The sequence below is a fragment of the Psammomys obesus genome, unplaced genomic scaffold (assembly GCF_907164565.1).
Source record: "Psammomys obesus unplaced genomic scaffold, mPsaObe1.curated_primary_1811, whole genome shotgun sequence".
NCBI lineage: Eukaryota > Metazoa > Chordata > Mammalia > Rodentia > Muridae > Psammomys > Psammomys obesus.
The window spans coordinates 1,880,952-1,899,633 of record NW_026590405.1 but is presented as its reverse complement, the minus strand read 5'-3'; the positions used below and the strand labels follow the sequence as shown (position 1 = coordinate 1,899,633).

At 52.2% G+C, this 18,682-nt stretch overlaps 1 protein-coding gene across 1 annotated transcript; it reads right to left on the bottom strand.

Annotated features, from left to right (window-relative positions):
- Window positions 1-4,620: 4,620 nt before the first annotated feature.
- On the bottom strand, window positions 4,621-16,964 carry Dnmt3l (DNA methyltransferase 3 like). The gene is made up of 12 exons (XM_055607015.1): window positions 16,844-16,964; window positions 16,099-16,188; window positions 15,828-15,872; window positions 14,738-14,817; window positions 14,543-14,655; window positions 13,487-13,658; window positions 11,997-12,084; window positions 10,957-11,051; window positions 9,311-9,386; window positions 8,698-8,837; window positions 6,848-6,933; window positions 4,621-4,789 (listed from the first exon to the last, which is right to left on the bottom strand). The coding sequence occupies exons 1-12, from the start codon at window positions 16,962-16,964 to the stop codon at window positions 4,621-4,623; spliced, it is 1,275 nt and encodes a 424-aa protein (XP_055462990.1).
- Between the last annotated feature and the right edge of the window lie 1,718 nt (window positions 16,965-18,682).

The following is an 18,682-nucleotide window of genomic DNA, read 5'->3' as shown; positions in this document are numbered from 1 at the left end:
ATCCCGGGCAGGGACGGGGACTTGGGGCTGACTAGCGGAGAATCTAAAGACTAGGAAATGAAAAGTAGAAGGCAGGCAGGTGTGAGGGGCGAGGGGGCCGGCAGGAGGGAGAAAAGGGAGGGAAAGCGGGGGGCTCCACTCTGGTCCAGCTCTCCTATCACTCAGTCTTCGAAAGCTTGGCGAGGGAAAAAGTTGAGGAGCCCGGGATGGGATTTCCGTGTCCTCCAAGACCAGCCAGACTTGGCAATCTTGTTTCCAACCTTGTGCCCCCTGGCACTCGATCTAGGAGAGGCCTGAGGGTTCACAGGTGAGGCCTGAGTCTCAGGACTCCCTCCTCACTCCATTCTAGGCTTTCTCCCTCTGCCCCACCTGCTAGGGAGTTGAGAACCTGGAGCTCAGGAGGAGGCGGAGGCAGGTGGATCTCTGAGTTTGAGGCCACCCTCATCTGCAGAGTGAGTTCCAGGATGGGCAGGGCTACGCAGAGAAACCGTGTCTCAAAACCCGTCCCGGAAAGAAAGAGAGAGAGAAAGGAAGGAAGAAAAGGAAACCACTGCCTCTTGGCAGTAAACATCCAGGAGCAGAGACAGGCCAGTGCAAGCACACGAGAACAGAAGAGGCGAAACGGAGCTTGTGAGCAGAGCTGCTGAGGGAAGCGGCCCGGGAGGGGGGTTTGGAGGCCTCCTGCAGGCAGGGGGCTGCCTTCTTTCCGTGCTAGGAGAAACACAAGTATCGGCGGCCTCGCTTGCTCCCATCTCCTCACTACGTTGGCAGCGGCTGAGGACTCAGCAGAAGACTGAGTTGGGGAGTCACCTCGACATCACTGGGCAGATGGCGTGGATGGGGTACCAGGCTCTATGTTCCCTTGGCCAGAGGTTCCCCAGCTCCGCTCCACTCCCGCGGTCCAACTCTGTCACTCATCTCGAGGCTCTCCCTGATTGGATAGGCCCGACTTGGCAGCAATCTCTGGGCCTATCACTGACGTCCAGGGTCTGAACAGCGACCCCCACTGGCTGACACACCTTGTGTCCACCTGGCTGACCGACCCTCACCCCTATACCCAGCAGTTCTTGCAGGCAGGCAGTAGGGACGAATGGTTGAAGGGGCTTTTATGGCACAGCTGGACCATACTATGGGCTGGCAAAGTGGCAGGGACTGGAGCTCTGCAAAAATCGGTGCTCCCACCCCCCAATCTGGAATCCTAGAAAGCCAAATGCTGCTCTCCAAGCAGAGGGATCTCAGCACAGCAAAGTGAATTACATTTTGGCTACAGGCAGACACTAGGCAAAGCTGTGGGCAGCTGCCAGGGAGGAGATCCTAGGAGAAGGGGACATCGGGACGGTGGCAGACGCATGGCTGGGTTCAAATCCCACCTTTGCTTCCTGGAAGCTGCACCACCAAGTAAGTTACTTAGCAGTGGTGAAACAGTAGTTTGCGACCTGTGGGTCGCGACCCCGTGAACCTTTCATAGGGGTCTCCTAAGACCATGGGAAAACATAGACATTTACATTACGGTTGAGAGGTAGCAACGAAAATGATTTTACGGCGGGGGATGCCACACTGCCAGGGCTGCTTTAAAGGTCGCAGCATCAGGAAGGTTGAGAAGCTCCATCAATGTACACCTGGCACAACATGGGCGGCGCATACAGCCATGTGCTTTGGTTTGGTTTGGAGAAAGGATCACTCCCGGCTGGCGTCCACTCCTCAATCCTCCTCCTGCCTCGGCCTCCCCAGTGCTGGGATTCCAGGCATCCAACACCATGCCCTGCTTACACGCACGGTGTTTTAAGGCAAACCAAGAGTAGTTGGGGTTCTACAGCTGGAAGATAGCTTTGGCTTTGCCCTCGACGTTCCTGGCAAGCAGGGGGTGGGAAGGCCAATGGTTGGATTCGAGAACCAGTAAGAATCACGTTCCTGCGGACTTGGGCTCTAAGGTTTCCAAGTGTGATGGAAGCATCTAATGGGGGCTTCTAGCAAGGCAGCTTGGCCTTTACACACGGGAGGCCACATCCCTGGAGACCAGGATACCGACTGCCTTTAACCTCACTTGTGAATGCTGAGTGTGATTCCTGGCTAGAGGAAGTCGTTCTTTTCTCTTAGGGTCTGTCCATTTCCCAGGGCAGCAATAGCTAACACACACACACACACACACACACACACACACACACACACACACTCACAAACAACAGTTCTGGGTGCTGGAGAGATGTATCAGCAGTTTTGTCGCTCTTCCACAGAGGACCCGGGTTTGATTCTCAGCACCCACGTGGTGGCTCACAGCCATCTGTAACTCCGGTTCCGGAGGATTCAGTGCCCTGGTCTGGTCTCCAAAGCACCAAGACAACACCATGGTACGTAGACATACATGTAAAGCATCCAAAACACAGCGAAAGCAGCCCTGCCTTTCGTGGAGAGGCCTTCTTTGGCTCCAGCTGTCCGTGGCTCCAGGTGACCCTTGGCTGAGGCTCTCCAGTCCTGGCTCCGTCAGCTGCACAGCTGGCCCCTTGGCACAGTCAAGTCCCCTGCCGTAGGTTGTCTGTGAGTCATGCAGGCCCAGAGTGGTCCGGGAGAGGTTGGCCATCTAAGTGTATCAGCGAAGCCCCTTGTGGCACACTGGGTGATATCACAGCCTCAGAGAGTCGATGGGGAAGGGGGTTTCCTAGGGCAGGTGTCACTGTTCAACTAATCGCAAGGGATAGTAAATGGGAGCTGTGAGCAAGATTAGAAAATGTAGGGGGGGGGAAATCTCTCAATGTAGACCATGCCACTGTGTGTGTGTGTGTGAGAGAGAGAGAGAGAAGGGCGAGATAGAGGACAGAAAGGACCCACACTGGTGGCTCTGGTCCCTGCTTGGAGGCTGACAGAAAGTAGACACTGGCCCGGCACAGCGATGTACGCCTGTAATCCTAACATTTGGGAGGTAGGGGTGAGAGGAGCCTCAGAAAAACAAGCCAGACACAACCAGTGAGATGGCTCAGCAGGTAAGAGCTCACTACCAAGCCTGACAATCTGAATTTGATCCCCAGCACCTACCTAGGCGGTGAAAGGAGAAAAGAGATTCCCACGGGCTGTTTTTCTGACCTCCCTCACAAGCACCGTGGCATATATATACATTACATTCACACACAAAATAGACAAATGTGTTTGTTTTGATTTTTTTTTTCTTCAAGATGGGATTTCTGTTTAACAACCTGGGTCATCCTCCTGGAACTCCCTTTGTAGATCACGTTGGACTTGAACCCAAGAGATCCACCTGCCTCTGCTGAGATGAAAGACCTGTACCACCATCACCTGGCTGTTCCAGTCCCTCCCCCACTTTCATTTTAAGACAGGGTTTCTCTGTGCAACAGCTGGAACTAGCTTAAGAGACAACGCTGGCCTCTGCCTCCCGAGCACTAGCTGGAATTAAAGGCATGCACCAAATCTACTCAGCTGTTTTAAAAAAAAGAGAAAGAACACTAATGTCAGGGAACCCATGGTGTTGAGACCTTGGATGGGAGCGGCTGCCACTCTATCCGGAGATTTTGCCACCTACCTGGTCAGTGGTGGCATGGGCTCACGCTCCGTGCTTCTGCTGCCTCATCAGGTCCATCGGGTGGGCAGAATTACTGGCCTAAGCAGTAATTCCCACGTCATGTGCACACACACACACCACAGTACTCATGGAAAGTAGATGACTCACAGGAGTGCATTCTAAGAATCAAACGTAAGTCATTAGGCTTGGGAGCGAGCATCTGTGCACTGAACCACTTCCTGGCCCCGAGACAGCTCCTCTTCCTACATCAGGGTCCAATGTTAGCCCAGCTTCCTTTCCAGAACACAGACATTGTCAGCAAAGACCCCAGTGGATCCTGAGTCTCAGCTGTGGAGCCCAGGCTCAACAGTCTCTTCAATGCTGGACGGTCTAGATCGGAGGTGTGGAGGGGTGTGTGTGTGTGTGTGTGTGTGTGTGTGTGTGTGTGTGTGTGTTGTGTGTGTAAGGGGGTGGATAATCAGGATTCACCACATTTCCAGGTTTCCAGGGCTGGCCAGTCCCCACTTCCCAGTGGATTCAGCTTCAGTGGAAGACCAACTGCCAAGGGCTGTTGGGAATCCACTTGTGAAAGCTCCCATGTGTTAGGAGAGCTATGGTCTGGGCCTGCTCACCAGGTGTGAGCTTTGGCAGTGGCTTGGGGTGCCCTGTGTAGGGACAGGAGGGTGAGCGGTTTCACACAGCAGAGTCAATAGCAGGTGCCGAAGGCGCAGGTGGTGAAGGCAATATGACCACAAGTGGCAGAACGGCAGACAGCCACCATCTTTGTGTCTTTGGGAATGTCACCACTTCGAATAAGAATAAAGGCCTCTCACACACCACACCAAAACACTACTGGTAGCAATCCTATAATATATTTGAAAAACTTCACAACAGGTACACACACACACTTTTGGATATCCCTTCAGGATCTGGGCACCTCCCACCCCCACAGTGACCTGCCCCAGGGGGGAATTTGCATCTTGGGACTCAAACAGGAGAAACCCAACAGCAAGCAAGCAAAGGGAAGAAAACTCTGCAGAGGGGATAAGGGCCGTAGGAAGAAGGCTGCTGTGGTTCTAGGAAAGATTCTCCTTTCACTGTGTGGTGATTCATTTGTCAAGAGGAAGTGAGTTCTGAGAAAAAAACTTGAAGTACTCTCTCAGGGGAAGAAGGCAGTTTTTCACCAGAGGGTCAACTTTCTGGGCTGCTAGCTTGGTTCTGGTTCCGGCCTGGGCTTCCAGAGACTGCTCCTCCTTCTCTGTCAGGGCCACGTGTTTGCTACGGAGGAGAGTCAGGAGAGTCATCTGTTAGAAATGTGGCCTTGCGCTGGGGTGGGGACAGGGGCTGGGGGCTTTTGAGGTTCCCGAAGGGTGAAGGGTCACCTGTGGTTTCTAGGCTGAGTGTCTCCTCAGCCTGAAGCAGAGGGAGAAGAGGCCCCGCCTCCTACCCGCCTCTGGATGGATTGGAAACACCAAACCTCTAATATCTCTCCCTACACGAAGCCTCTAAGACAGCATCTCACTGTGTGGCCCTGGATGGCTGGGAACGTACTATGTAGCCCAGGCTAGCCTGGAACGGCTGAGGTCTACCTGCCTCTGCTGGGATGAAAGGCAAAGGCGTGTGTGCCACCTCACCACCACACACGCCACCTCACCACCAGCTGAGGCCTTTGATCTTTGCTCCAGCCCAGCAGAACTCCTTTTTGGGGTGAAGAGGGAGCCTAGAAGTGACCAGGAGGGGCTGTGAGCCATCCCAGCCATGACCCACACACAGTAAGGGGACACAGATCAGTGAGACCCTTCAAGTGTGCTCACTGCTCCCAGGAGGACTGACAACAAACCCAGCTTACACTTCAGTGGTAAACCCATGCCCCAGGGGCTCCTAACCTTGGGCTTCATCCTAGAGTCCCCCAGCTTTGAAGATGTGAATCCTGGCACTCCCTTCCTGTGTGCCCAGCCCCATCCCACCCCATGGGGCAGAAAAAAGTAACGAATGGCATGTCAGAATGCACTGTGCTCTACTTTCCCTATACGGTGCTCTGTGTTCATGAGCACCTCCCCCCCCCCCCTACACAGTAAATAGCTCATGAGCACCCATGAACTTGGCAAACGGTTCCTGCTTCAGTGGACAACTGTCTTTCACCTCACTGTGGCGTCACCCTGAAAGCAAACAGCCTCCAGTTTCCTCCAGGAGACAGGTGGCCCTTACTAAGTATTAGGCGCAGGTGCGCTGAGCCCTCAGCTTCCTTTGCAGGGTCCTAACAGAAAGCAGGTACCTCAATCAGAAAAGAGCTGTGGCACCGGGGGTGGGGGTGGACATCTTTACTCCAAACACTTGGGAGGCAGAAGCAGGCGGATCTCTTGAGTTGGAGGAGAGCCTGGTCTATGGCACAAATTTCAGGACAGCCAGGGAGGAATACAGAGAGACCCCTGTTTTGAGCGCCTTCCTCCCCCAAAAAAGAAGTTGTCCCTCTAAGCTCAAACACGGTGGTTCCCATAGGGGCCAGCTCAAAAGAAGGGGTGCAGGTGCCTTTTATTCAGCACATGTGCGAGGATTGGCTGGACCATGCAATTACTTCTCAAGTACATTTGCTTGTTAGAAAATGGATGGCCTGCGTGACATGCCCGACAGGCCCACAGCTGGCAGGAGCAGAGCTTGGCTCCCTTTGCAGATGTCTCTGCCCACACGATCAGGGAAGGACTGTACTCAGGAGAGTACCTCAGAAGCTTCCAAAAAGAATAGTTAGGAAAGTTATGTCCCCTCCGCTCCACTACAACCAAAGTCCTGAAAGCTGGGAGCCAGGAGAATGATGGAATAGAGCAGGTGGGTGGGAAGTTTCCAGAAACTCACAGTAGGGCAGGAGAGAACATGACTTAACCGCCTCGGAAGGCTCTGTTCAAACTAGCTCAATCCACATGCATGTCTGTGAGAAGTGGGTGTCTGTGTGTGGGTGTGTGAACGCACTAGGGAATTGAGTCAGTATATATGAATGAGTGTGTAGGTATGAGCCTGAGTGTTCCTAGGGCAGAGGCTTCAGAAGGCTGGGAGCAACTGGCCTGCCCAGTTGGAGAACGAGGCCTGAGGACGTTCTCCTGAGAATGAGGGAACTTTTATCTGGTCCTGAGGCAAGATCAGGAGGTATTGGGTGAGCATGGGGAGTGTCCTTACATACACAGGGACACCCTGAGCCCCGTTGTGCCTGGAGCAGAGTTGTGGTGGATGAGAGGTTTCTCAAAAACAGCCAGGTAGAGCAAGGGTCTATGCAGGCCTGGCTCCACCAGAAAGCATGGTGTTCTCTGCCTGAGCCTTTAAGGTTCTCCTACCCCGAGGAGATACCTTTTCACCCCTGGGATGTTGCTCCACACCCGCACAGCATTCTGAAGGACTCTGCCTCGGACGTCCTGGAGGGTCACAGCCTTCATCTGTGGAAGAAGTGGCTCTGGGTTAGCAGGAAACAGACACACAGTCAACAGACCATCTAGGCCAGCGATGCCTCCTCAGTGGCACTGCTAGCACTGTATTCATTTTTCCTTTCTTTCTGTTCTTGATTTTTTTGTTTGTTTGTTTTAGACAGGGTTTCTCTGTGTAGCCTTGGCTGTCCTAGACATGCTTGGTAGAGCAGGCTAGCCTTGAACCCACAGTGATCAGAGATCCGCCTGCCCCTGCCTCCCCAAGTGGTGGGATTACAGGCTTGTGCCACCATGCCCAACTATTCACTTTTCCTTAATTAACTACAAAGAAGTGAAATCTAGAGATCTCTTTGATCAACTCTCTAAAAATGCTTTTTTATACTTCACTTACATGGGTTATATTCTAGGATAATATAACTTCCCCAAACTCTGAAAAGTCAGAGAAATCGCTGGGCAGCAGTGATGCTAGCCTTTAATCCCAGTACTTGGGAAGTAGAAGCAGGTGGATCTCTGGGTTGAAGGCTAGCCTGGTCTACAGAGTGAGTTTTAGAACAGTTGGGACTACACAGAGAAGCCCTGTCTCAAAGAAACAATGAAAAAAAATTTTTTTTTTCATAGATGGGCTTTTATAGAATTTCTTTCTTTCTTTCTTTCTTTCTTTCTTTCTTTCTTTCTTTCTTTCTTTCTTTCTTTTCTTTTCTTTTCTTTTTGAGACAGGGTCTCACCATGTAGCTCTGCTTGCCTGGCACTTACTAGGTAGACCAGAGTGACCTCATATTCACAAAGCTACACCTGCTTCTGCTAGGATTAAAAGCAAAAGCATGTACCACCACACTCAACACAGATTTTTTTAAAGCTGCACAAAGCAGAAACAAAAACCGGACAAAGATCCTAAAAAAAGAGAGAAAGAAAGAAAACCACAGGCTAACCTCCTTTTGCTCTCATCAGTTCAAAACTCTTTGCTTTAATACTTTCAGCAGTTTTTAGCCACGTGTTAAAAGAATAACACACTGTGGCCAAGTGGGTTTTCCTAGGAATACAAGGATAGTTCATTCCCAGCAGCTCTAACCCAAATACCATAGATCATTAACACATTCAGAGGGGAAGAGGATCCATTCATCTCACAAATATAAACAGGAACACAAGCGGCTGGTCATGGCGGTGCACACCTTTAGTCCCAGCTGTTGACAGGCAGTGGTTCTCATTCCTGATTGGTTTTTCTTTTTTTTTTTTTCCCTGTGAAGTACCCAGGGAAATGCCCTGGTGCCTATGGGTTCCCACCTTCTCTATACCCACAGTGGGTCAAACTGAGGGCGTAACAGCCTTGCTGTCTCTCATCTCCTGTATCCATACCTCAGCTATCTCTCACACCACTGGGCGGCCCAAATCACCCCAGGAGGAAACTGCCCACTGGGCCCAGGCAGCTGTACCGATGGTCAGAGTTCAAGTGAAATGGGAAAGCAGACTGTTCAGTATGCAGGTTCATGCATGTGTGAGTGCATGGAGTGGGCATGCATGCCCCATGGTGTGATGTGCGCATGTGTGCAGGCTGAGAAGTGAAAGGAGGAGGAGGACATGGATCTGGGTAGCCGTGCCTTCCATGCACAGGAGTGGTGGAGGAGGAGGGGAGGGTTGCCCTTCAAGGCTGTCCCTGGAGGTACCAGTGTCCTGAAAATCTACAGTCTGTGTCCCAGGCGCCTGATGTTCTTGTGGCCCTGCTTACACCAGGGCACCAGCGCTGGAATCAGGCCAAGCCCCTCCCCCAGAGGCACCCACCTGAAGGAAGCGGTCTGCTGTGACTTGGTCATCCTCGGTCATCAGCAGATGGTCCACGAACACCCAGAAGAAGGGCTGCTCACTCCCTGAGGGTGGCCGCGCATACTGCAGGATCCGGTGGAACTGGAACATATACCAGGCTGCCAGGAACCAGGGGAAAGATGGGTTCAGATGGTGAGAGCCGGACTAAGGGTCAGGACAGCACCTTTGTGAATGCTGGGTACCTCTGCCCTCCCTTTGTGGAGGTGGGAACACGTCTGCTTAGTTTAGAAGCCACCCCAACAGAACACTGGGCGTGAGCAAATCCATCTGTTGGTTATACCCCAGGGAAGCTGGTTTTAAAATGTGGACTGTGTGATTCCTGCCCTTTCTGAAGGCTGAGGTGGTATGAGGCAGAAGAAGAGACAGAGCAGAGATAACAGGTGACTGGAGCTGAAAACAGCCCCATTTCAGCTGGGCGTGGTGGCATATGCCTATAATCCCAGAGGCAGGTGGATCTCTGTGGGTTCAAGGCCAGCCTGGTCTACAAAGTGAGTCCAGGACAGCTGAGGCCACATAGAGAAACCCTGTCTCAAAAAACAAACAAAACCTAGCCTTATTTCTTGAAACGTACCAGGGCAGTGGTCACAAGAGGAGCCTCGGGGCCGTGTCGAGCCGTACACAAGGTCAAAGGGACCCCATTTCTCCACCTAGGGAACACACATGTGGTTACTTATGGGACAGAGAAGGCTGCAAGCCAAGTGCTCCCCCATTGGTGGCCAGCATCAAGGGCCCCTGATCTCCCCTGTGATGTACCTTGTTGGTTGACCTACACATAATGGCCTAGCTGAACCTTGGGGCCCACTTAGATGCCTAGACACTGCTAGCTCTCAGAACAAGCCCAAACAGTGGTGGCCTGAGGACAGTCCCCATCTGAGATTCTTTCTCTGCTAACTGTTGTACACACACTCAACCAGCCTAAGGAATTCCACATCCTTCTGGGAAATCACCGGCTGTGCTGAGAGCCAAGCAGCTGGGAGCAGACAGCAGGGTGGACCTTGTCTGACGGCCGTAAACAATCCCCACTTAGGATCAGACAGGGTCACTTCTTAGACAAGTAGGAAGAGAAACAGCCCGCTCCAAAGTGGGGGCAAACAAGGTCCCTTCTCCAGAGCCCAGAGAGCCCCTGCTTCACCAATGGCCTCTCTATTCCTGGATATTCACATTCAATCCTCTCCCTCCCCTTTTTCAAGACAGGGATTTTCTGTGTAGCCCTGGCTTCTGTAGACCAGGCTGGCCTAGAACTCACAGATTCACCTGCTTCTGCTTCTGAGTGCTGAGAATAAAGGAATGTGCCTCTACTATCTGGCTAGCTCTGGTAATTCTCTCTCTCTTTTTAATTTTTTTATTATTAGTTACATTTTATTAACTCTGTATCCCAGCTGTATCATGCACCCTCATTCCCTCCCTCCTTATCTCCTCCCTGCCCCTTTCCAAGTCCACTGATTGGGGAGGACCTCCTCTCCTTTCATCTGACCCTGTTTTATCAAGTATCTTCAGGACTGGCTGCAAAGTCCTCCTCTGTGACCTAGCAGGACTGCTCCTCCCTTTGGGGGTGGGGAGGTCAAAGAGCCTGCCATAGAGTTCCTGTCAGAAATAGTCCCTGTTCCCCTTACTATGGGAAACCAATTGGTTACTGAGCTACCACGGGCTACATCTGAGCAGAGGTTCTAGGTTATATCCATACATGGTCCTTGGTGGAGTGTCAGAAAAGACCTCTGTGCCCAGATATATTTGGTCCTTGTGGAGCTCCTGTCCTCTCCACATCATACTAACTCCCCCTTCTTTCATATGATTCCCTGCACTCTGCTGAAGGTTTGGTTATGAGTCTTAATATCTGCTTTGATACACTGCTAGTTAGAGTCTTTCAGGGGCCCTCTATGGTAGGCTCCTGTCCTGTTTTCTCCTACGCCCAATGCACATCCCATTTGTCTTTCTAAGTGGGGATTGATCATCTAATCCAGGGGGTCATTCTCATAAGTAAGAGTTCCTAAGATGTCCAAGCCTGAGTTCCCCAAACTAGAATAGGTTTTTTAGACTTTCCCATTTCTCTCAGTAATGGGTTGACTTCCAAATGAGGCCCCAACTTCTAGGCTAGACCCAGGACCCCATGCTGGCCTGGAGACCTCCAGCAATAAACCGCACCCTTCATTCTCCTCCCTACCCTTCCAGGGCTCTCCCTCTCATTCCTCCTCCCCCCACCCCCCAAACTCAACTCACATCTCTCCTCACGACATTTGTGACATCTTCCAAGTACTTCAGTCTTTCTTCTTCAGAATCAGAACCACTTTCCAAAAAGCCTAAACTCTTTAGCTCTGGAAGAGGGGGTGGGGAGGGGAGGAGAAACAAGATGGATATAGCTGATGTGGGCTCTGTCCCAAGAGTGACGATCCATGACAGTGCAACTTTCCTGCCATGGAGTAGCAGCCTGATCTTTTCAGTGACGGGAGCCCAAGGGCAAACTTCCTGAGCGTTGATTTATGACAAGCAAGCAATTTGTTGCAAAACTCGGCATTTCTGAACCATGTTCTCACTTGCTGGCTTGAGGGTAAGCCAGGCTAGCAATCCACAAAACAGGTGGATTTCCCCCAGATCCTGAGAATGAGGGCTTGGGCAAACCGAGCCCTTACTGGGTGTCCTTAAGGTGCTACGTGGGGCCCCTGTGACACACTGTGGGTCATTGAACACTCTCTGTTACCCTAAGTAAGGTATGATTTGGCCAGGGACCAGAGCACCTTCAGGGCTCTGTGCTTGCTGGGCACGGGGGAGGGGGAAGATCAGAGCAGTTTAAGGGATGGGACCCCGTGGCCAGGTTAAGAGATTCAGATAATAGAAAGAGGGTTCAAAAGTGGGGACGCTGAGGGAGCCTGCCAGAACTCTCTTAACTGCAGCCATTGATTGCCATTTGCCTTTTCAGGCTTGCCCCTTTCCCAGTCCTGCTTCCTCTTCTTGGGAAGCTGGGTCCCTATCTTGGTTCTATTTCTCTGATCCCTTCACCATCCCTCCTGCTTGGGTACACAGTTGGGGCATTTTTCTGGCCGTCACCTGCCTAGGTGCCTAGGCAGGTAGGGCCAGGCCGGCCAGGGTGGGCAGGTAGGCGGATAGGACCAGGCTGGCCAGGGTGGGCAGTAGGTGGGTAGGGCCAGGCCAGCCCAGGGTGGGCAGGCAGCTGGGTAGGTAGGTGCTTTCTTATGATACTCAGCTCTCTCAGCTCAAGAAGGAGTACCGAGGAAGAGGTCGTTTAATGTGACTATACTCACCTTTATCAATATTCCTGAAAAGGCTCAGCACCCGAACTGGCTTTCTCTTCCACGCAGACACTGTCTTGTACATCTCCAGAGGGCTTGCCTTGAAAAAAGGGAAGAGAGAAAAAGATAAGAGGATTTGTGCTGATTGCTCAGGGAGAGCTGGGGAGTTACAGTTTTAAGAGACTCCGACAACAGTCTCTCCCCAGACAACGTCCCGGGAGCCATCTGGGACTCGCTTGCTAAGGCCCAGCCACCTCTGTTGTGATCAGTGCTATTCATCCATCCCTCCCTGGAGGCCAACTCCAACCACTCCCCAGGTCTAGGTCTCTTGCCTGGGTCCCCACATATCTACAAAGGGAAACAGGGTATGGCTTCTCTGAAGTTAGAGGGTAGTGGAACCCAGCAGGGAACAACTCTGCAGGTCTCAGGCTCCAAGAACTCTAGGAGAGCAAAACCATTCCCACAGCCCACAATCCCAAAGCCTGAAATCCAGGGCTGGTGGCCTCCGAGGCTTCAGGGAACCATCTGAAGCAGAGCCCAGCAGCTGGCCACAGTGGCTCCTGCCGGCCTTGTGTTACCACTGCCTCCCCCACTACGCTGTCTTCTCCTGTGTATCTCAACCCCCCAAAACTCCTTCTTTTACAAGAGTATCCTCTTCTTCACGAAGTGGCTGCCTCAATCCAAGCCGCTCTCACCTCAAGCTCAGCTAAGTGCCATCACTAAGACCCTACTTCCAAATCAGGTTATGTTGGGTACCCCCCTTCTGGGGAAAGGAAGATGCCCAGTTCAGGCTTCTGCATCTTTGACTGGTTTGCCACCTCTGCGCTTCACCCTTGGGGTGGCAGCCATGGCTGCACAGGGGATGCTGTGTTGCCTAAGCATTCAAGCCAATGTGATGGACTTAGGAGTCTGTGAAGAGGGCTCCTGTCCTACTTGTGCCCGGTAATCATGCCCAGGCTTGTAAAAAACACCAGGATGATGAAGGATGTAACTCAGTTGGTAAAGAGCTGGTGGAACTAGGGGAGGTGATAGTTGCATGCTTTCGCTTTTAATCCCAGCACTCAGGAAGCAGAGGAAGGCAGATCTCTGGGAGTTCGAGGCCAAGCCTGGTCTACAGAGCTGGTCTCCAGGACAGCCAGGGCTACACACAGAGAAACCCTGTCTTGAAAGACCAAAAAAAAAAAAAAAAAAAAAGAAAAAAGAAAGAACTTGTGGAGCCCACGGCCTTGGCTTCAGTCCTTATAATCGTGATGCCTGCAATCCCAGCATTCAGTAGAAACAGAGGATCAAGAGTTCAAGGTCACCTTCAGCTACACAGTAAGTTTGTGATTAGCCTGGGCTACCAGAGATCCTATCACAACAAAACATCAGTGCTGCTGCTCTCTACTGGAAAAACGCCTGTGGTCATTAAGGCGAAGGCCTCGGCCTTATCCAGTGAGGTGCACACTCAACCGCCAGTCACCTGCAATGGTGGACCCAGCCTCCACACAGTCTGCCCTTACCCCCCCTTCGTCAAAGAAGGCCTTCAGCTGGTGGCGCCACTTCCTCCGCCTCCGCAGCAGTCCGCTCCGGGTGAAAGGCAGGCACAGGAAGCAGACCCAGCAGGGCATGGCATTGATCCGCTCTGAGGTCCCCGGGCCCACCAGGATGTCCACACACTCAAAACAGTAGCATCTGGAGTCAAACCAAAAAGAAAACAAAAAAAAACCCACAGTGACCCAAGCCATACTGCCATCAGGGCCGCAAGGCAGACCAGCACCTCATTCTCGAGGGAACTGTCTGTTACTCTCTGGCTTTGCTCTCAGTGCTGGGTTGGTGGGCCTAGGTTGGTGTAGGCTGGGAAGGGGGCTCAACAGAATAGGTGAGGTGGGTGTACCCACAATGACAGACCTCAATCCCCTCAGCCTTTCCACAACTCTGAAGCCTGTACACACTTTTTAAAATAATTAATTCTTTTTCAAGACAGGGTTTCTGTATGTAGCACTGGCTATCCTGGGCTCCCTTTGTAGATCAGGCTGGCCCTGAACTCGCAGAGATCTGCCAGCCTCGTCCTCTCCAGTGTTGGGATTAAAGGCATACATCACCACCACCGCCCAGCAATTTAATTTTTTTCACATGCACTGGCGTGAGGGTATAAGATCCCATGAAACTGGAGTTACGACAGACAGTTGTGAGCTGCCATGTGGGTGCTGGGAATTGAACCCAGCTCCTTTGGAGAAGCAGCCACTGCTGTTAATCACCGACCGAGCCACCTCCTGAGCCTCTACACACACATTTTAAAGACTCTGAGAAAAACCATACATGGGAGCAGCTGGCTGGGAAGAGAAAAATGTACAAAAGGACCAGGGCAGGGGACGGCCATGGATGGAGCTCAGGACCGGGATTTAACAGCTAAAGGTGAATGTGCGGCCTGCACCCTGGGTCCACCCCTCCTATTGTGTAAGGACAGAGGTGGTGGCTGCATTCACGAAGAGGCAGCACAGGCGTGGAGCTTCAGCACCCTCTTCCCACGTTGCGCATGACTCCTGTGGGAGGAGCAATGGGAAGTTGGGCCTCACCTGGTACAGTCTGGACTCTCACAGATGAACAGGGTACCCCCCGAGCAGCAGATGGAGCAGTAACTCTGGTGCCCATCCTCATCGTAAAGGAAGAAGGTTTCCAGGAACTTGTCCTGAGCAAGGAGCAAAGGCTGTGTGTGTGAGACCTCCCTCTACAGTGCCAAGTCAAGAAAGTTCCACCGCTTCCCTGCTTACCTTACAGGGGGCGCATATTCCCCCCTCAAACAAGGGGTGCTGCTTATACACCTGGAGACTTCCACAACAGAGGCAGACGTCTAGAGAGAGCCAGAGGGAAAAGTGGGGGACAGGCTTAGCAAAAGCAATCCAAGAGATGAACGAGGAGGAGAAAGACCCAGGAGGGATGTGTCAGGGTCATAGGTTGGAGGACTGAATGGGAAACCAAGACAGTCTGCCCAAATGAAGGGCAGACTGTCTCCAAACTCCCAGATCGGCTTTGTGCAGACCTGAAATGATGATTCTAAAATGCCCATGAAAACCCAAATGGGCCAATGTGGAGAAATAGATCATTGACTGAGGTGCTCTGGAGTGGCTATTAATGGATACACTTTTTGCTTGTTTGTTTTCTAAGACATTCTAGACCAGGCTGGCCTCACAGAAATCTGCCTGCCTCTGTTGAGTACACAGGCCTGTGCCACCAGCCCAGCTGGGATAAACATCCCCACCCCTTTCCCTTTCTTTTTCTGACAGGGTCACAAAGGATGACCTAGTTCTTCCTACTCTACTTCCAGAATCCTAAAATTACAGGGTGTGTCTGCACACCCAGTTTGTAAGATACTGGGGAGAGAACCCAGGGCATCAGTTGGAGATAAGTAGATGCTATCAAAAACTCAGCATAGTCTCAATTCAGACTATAGAATTGGCTGATACAAACACAAATTTTTTTTGAGGGTGGAGGTAGGGGTGGAAGGTGGAGTAGGATTCCAGACAGTTTTCCTGTTTATTTAACCCTAGCTTTCCTGGAACTCTATAGACCAGGCTGGCCTCCAACTCCCAGATCCTCCTGCCTCTGCCTCCTGAGTGCTGGGATTAATGTTGTGCATACCACCAAGCCCAGCCCAGGAACACAATCAAACTGCAGGCTTTGAGCTTTAAACAAATGTGGTACTGTACTGGGGCGGGGGGGGGGGGGAATGGGGAAAGGACATCCCATAGGCACCAGGATTGTTCCCCACTTTCTGGGACGGCTGACTGAGGCCGAAGCAAGCTTTTCTGGTGGGACTGGCACTGTCTTTTTTCTGGGTCACAGGTAAATGTGCAAACTCACCTTCGATGTTACGTTGGTTCACAGAGATTTCGTACCTGATGATTTCTGGAAGAGAAAAGTAAATAGCCCCTTTCATCTCCTGGCTCCTCATTGGAATATGTGTGACAAACTTGTCCTCTGAGGTGCCTAGGGCACAAGGAATTTCCCCCACACCCCTGACACCCACTGACTACCTGCTCTTGTGTATGTGGGGGGTGCTGTCCTGGATGCTACTGGCCTGAGTTAAAGTCCAGATCAAAGGGGTAAGTTTGTTGCCTCGATAGGACCTTACCTCTGCCTGATGGGGGTGAAGCTGAGGAAATCAGCTCTTTGGAGTCCTCTGGCTCCATGTCCTTGCTATGCTCATCCTTCAGGTCCGGGGCTGCAGATCGAGAGGGCATCATTACAGGGATGCCTCAAAGGGGCACAAGATACATGCAGGGAAACAGTCAAAGGTACCTGTAGTCAACACAGCAGTCGAGGACCCACTAGACCGCCCAGCCAAGCCATGATGACACCTACCCGCCCATCTGGGTGATTAGGGACCAGAAAAACTGCAACATCAGCCAGACAGTGGTGGTGCACACCTTTAATCATAGCACTCAGGGAGGCAGAGGCAGGAGGGTCTCTGTGAGTTTGAGGCCAGCCTGGTCTACAGAGCGAGCTTTAGGACAGTCAAGGCTACACAGAGAAACCCTGTCTCGAAAAAGAATAAAAAACAAAAAAACAACTAAACTAAACTAAACTCAAAACAAAAGCAAAACCCTGCAACATCAGCTTTGAGATACCTGGTAGGAGAAGATGCCCTGTGGAGTACCCTTCATCCATCAAGTCCCCCGCCAACAACGCGTTTTCAGGGCGGAAAGGCCAGTTCCCCGCATCCTTGTGGCCCTGCCCCCTCTGACCTGGCTGAGATCTCTAGGACCTATGCTCCTGCCTTAGCGAGACAGTCCAGAGCCCCTAAGGGCCCTGTGGAATAAGAGGAGGTAAGGAAAGAAGAGGGGAGAAGGAAAGGAAGAGAGGACTGAGGATCTCACAGGAGTTGGCCCATTGCTCTTCCAGGTGGCCGAGAGAGTCGGGGCTAGAGCTGTCGGTACTCTCCAGGTTCCAGGTTCCAGGGGTCTTGGCGCGGGTAGAGGGTGTCTCCTGGGAACCCATTGAGGTGTCTGTTAGAAGGATCTGCTAGAAGGGACGGCGGGCGGGCGTGTCAGCGGGGTCGTCAGAACCCTGCAAAGCAAAGAGATGATGAGAAGGGCCTGTAAGGGTTCTCTTGGAGCCTAGTGGGGAAAGTATGGGGAGGAAGACAGAGGGAAGGTTAGAAGGGACATTAAGGTAAGTAGAGATAAGAGCGCAGTGCCGGGCCGAGCCAATTAAGTCCCGGGATGGTGGGGTTGAGGGTGTGGGGGCAGGCACTCAGGGGCGGGGCTTAAGGAGCCCAGCACGTGGGGGTATTGAGGGAAGGAGTGGGGGTGGGGTGGATGGGGGTGGGGCTGAAGCTTCTGAGGGAGCCTTGTGAGTGGGAGAAGGATTCGGGGAAGGGTGGAGGAGGGAGAGACAGGGAGTTCAGAGGAGGGGTTAGGAAGTATTGTAGGGTTCAGAGGCTGAAATCAGGTGGGGTTGCGGGAAGGGACGCTCTAGGCTTCCTACAGTTGAGGTTAGAGAGCTGGGAGGTAGGGTTCCTGATTGTGCCGAGGGGGATGGGTAAGGCAAAGGAGCAATGGTTGGAGTGAGGATGACAAAGGGTGGGGGAGGGGGAGAGCCTTAGGCTGAGACAAAGTCAACCAAGCAGGACTTATAGGACCACGGGGTGATGTCCTGCTGGTACCTGTGGGCGATGGGGAGGGGAGACCTGCAAACCTCTCACAGAACGCTTAATCAATTATTCTTCCTAGCTGCTCTAAAAGGTGAATTTATTCATGGCCAATAGTCCCTTCGAGGATAGATACCACGGTGGTTACAGTGGTTATAATGGAGAGCAAAGTTGTGGGGAGAACCGGGGAACACAGCTCCTGGTGCCAGGCTTCACTGGGCGGGCCTGTGAGAGACACAAGGTTCAGTCTGGACCACTCATCTCAGCCCAGTGATCCAGGCCAGGGCCGTCGTGGCCAAGCCCTCGGGCATGAGGAGCTGATGAGAAAGTGGGCGGATTACAGAAGGCCCCTTGTCTGAATCTGGGCGTTAAGGAATAGGGGCCCTGAGCCCCCCTGTCACATTTGCTCAACCTGCCAAGTGTGTTAGGGATCTTGTCCTCATGTCCCCACACCTCACCGCAGGCTGATGAACACTTTGAAGCTGGAGAAACACCTGATCTGAGATTTGGCATGAGCTACCTGTTTGCACAGATCAGTCTTCACCCAGAGAAGCCGGTGTGGCCGCTGGCCTGCAGCTGAGGGCTGTGGGGTAAGGGAATTAAACCTGCTTCTTCCAGTGCTTTTACTTTTTATCTCTTTCCCTTTTCCCCTAGGGCCTCACTTATCTCTGGCTGGTCTGGAATTCGCTAGGTAATCAAGGTGGACCTTGAGTTTCCCATCTTCCTGCCCCAACTCATTAACGCTGAGATTACAGATGAGGGGCCATGGAACCCAAGGGTGTGTCTCTGGGGACCTCATGCTCCACCAACGGAGCTGTCTCACCAGACTTCCGTTTCATTATTTTTTAACATTTGGGATGTCTTTTTTTTTTTTTTTTTTCCTTCTGAGACAAGGCTTCTTTGCGTAACCCTGGCTGGCTTGGAACTCGTTATGTAGTCCAGGATGGCCCCTCAGGGATCTGCCTGCCTCTGCCTTCTGAGCACTGGGATTAAGGGCATGCAATGCTACTGCCCAATATCATTTGGGTATTTTTTTAAAAAAATGCCCTGCAAGAAGTTGTCGGCC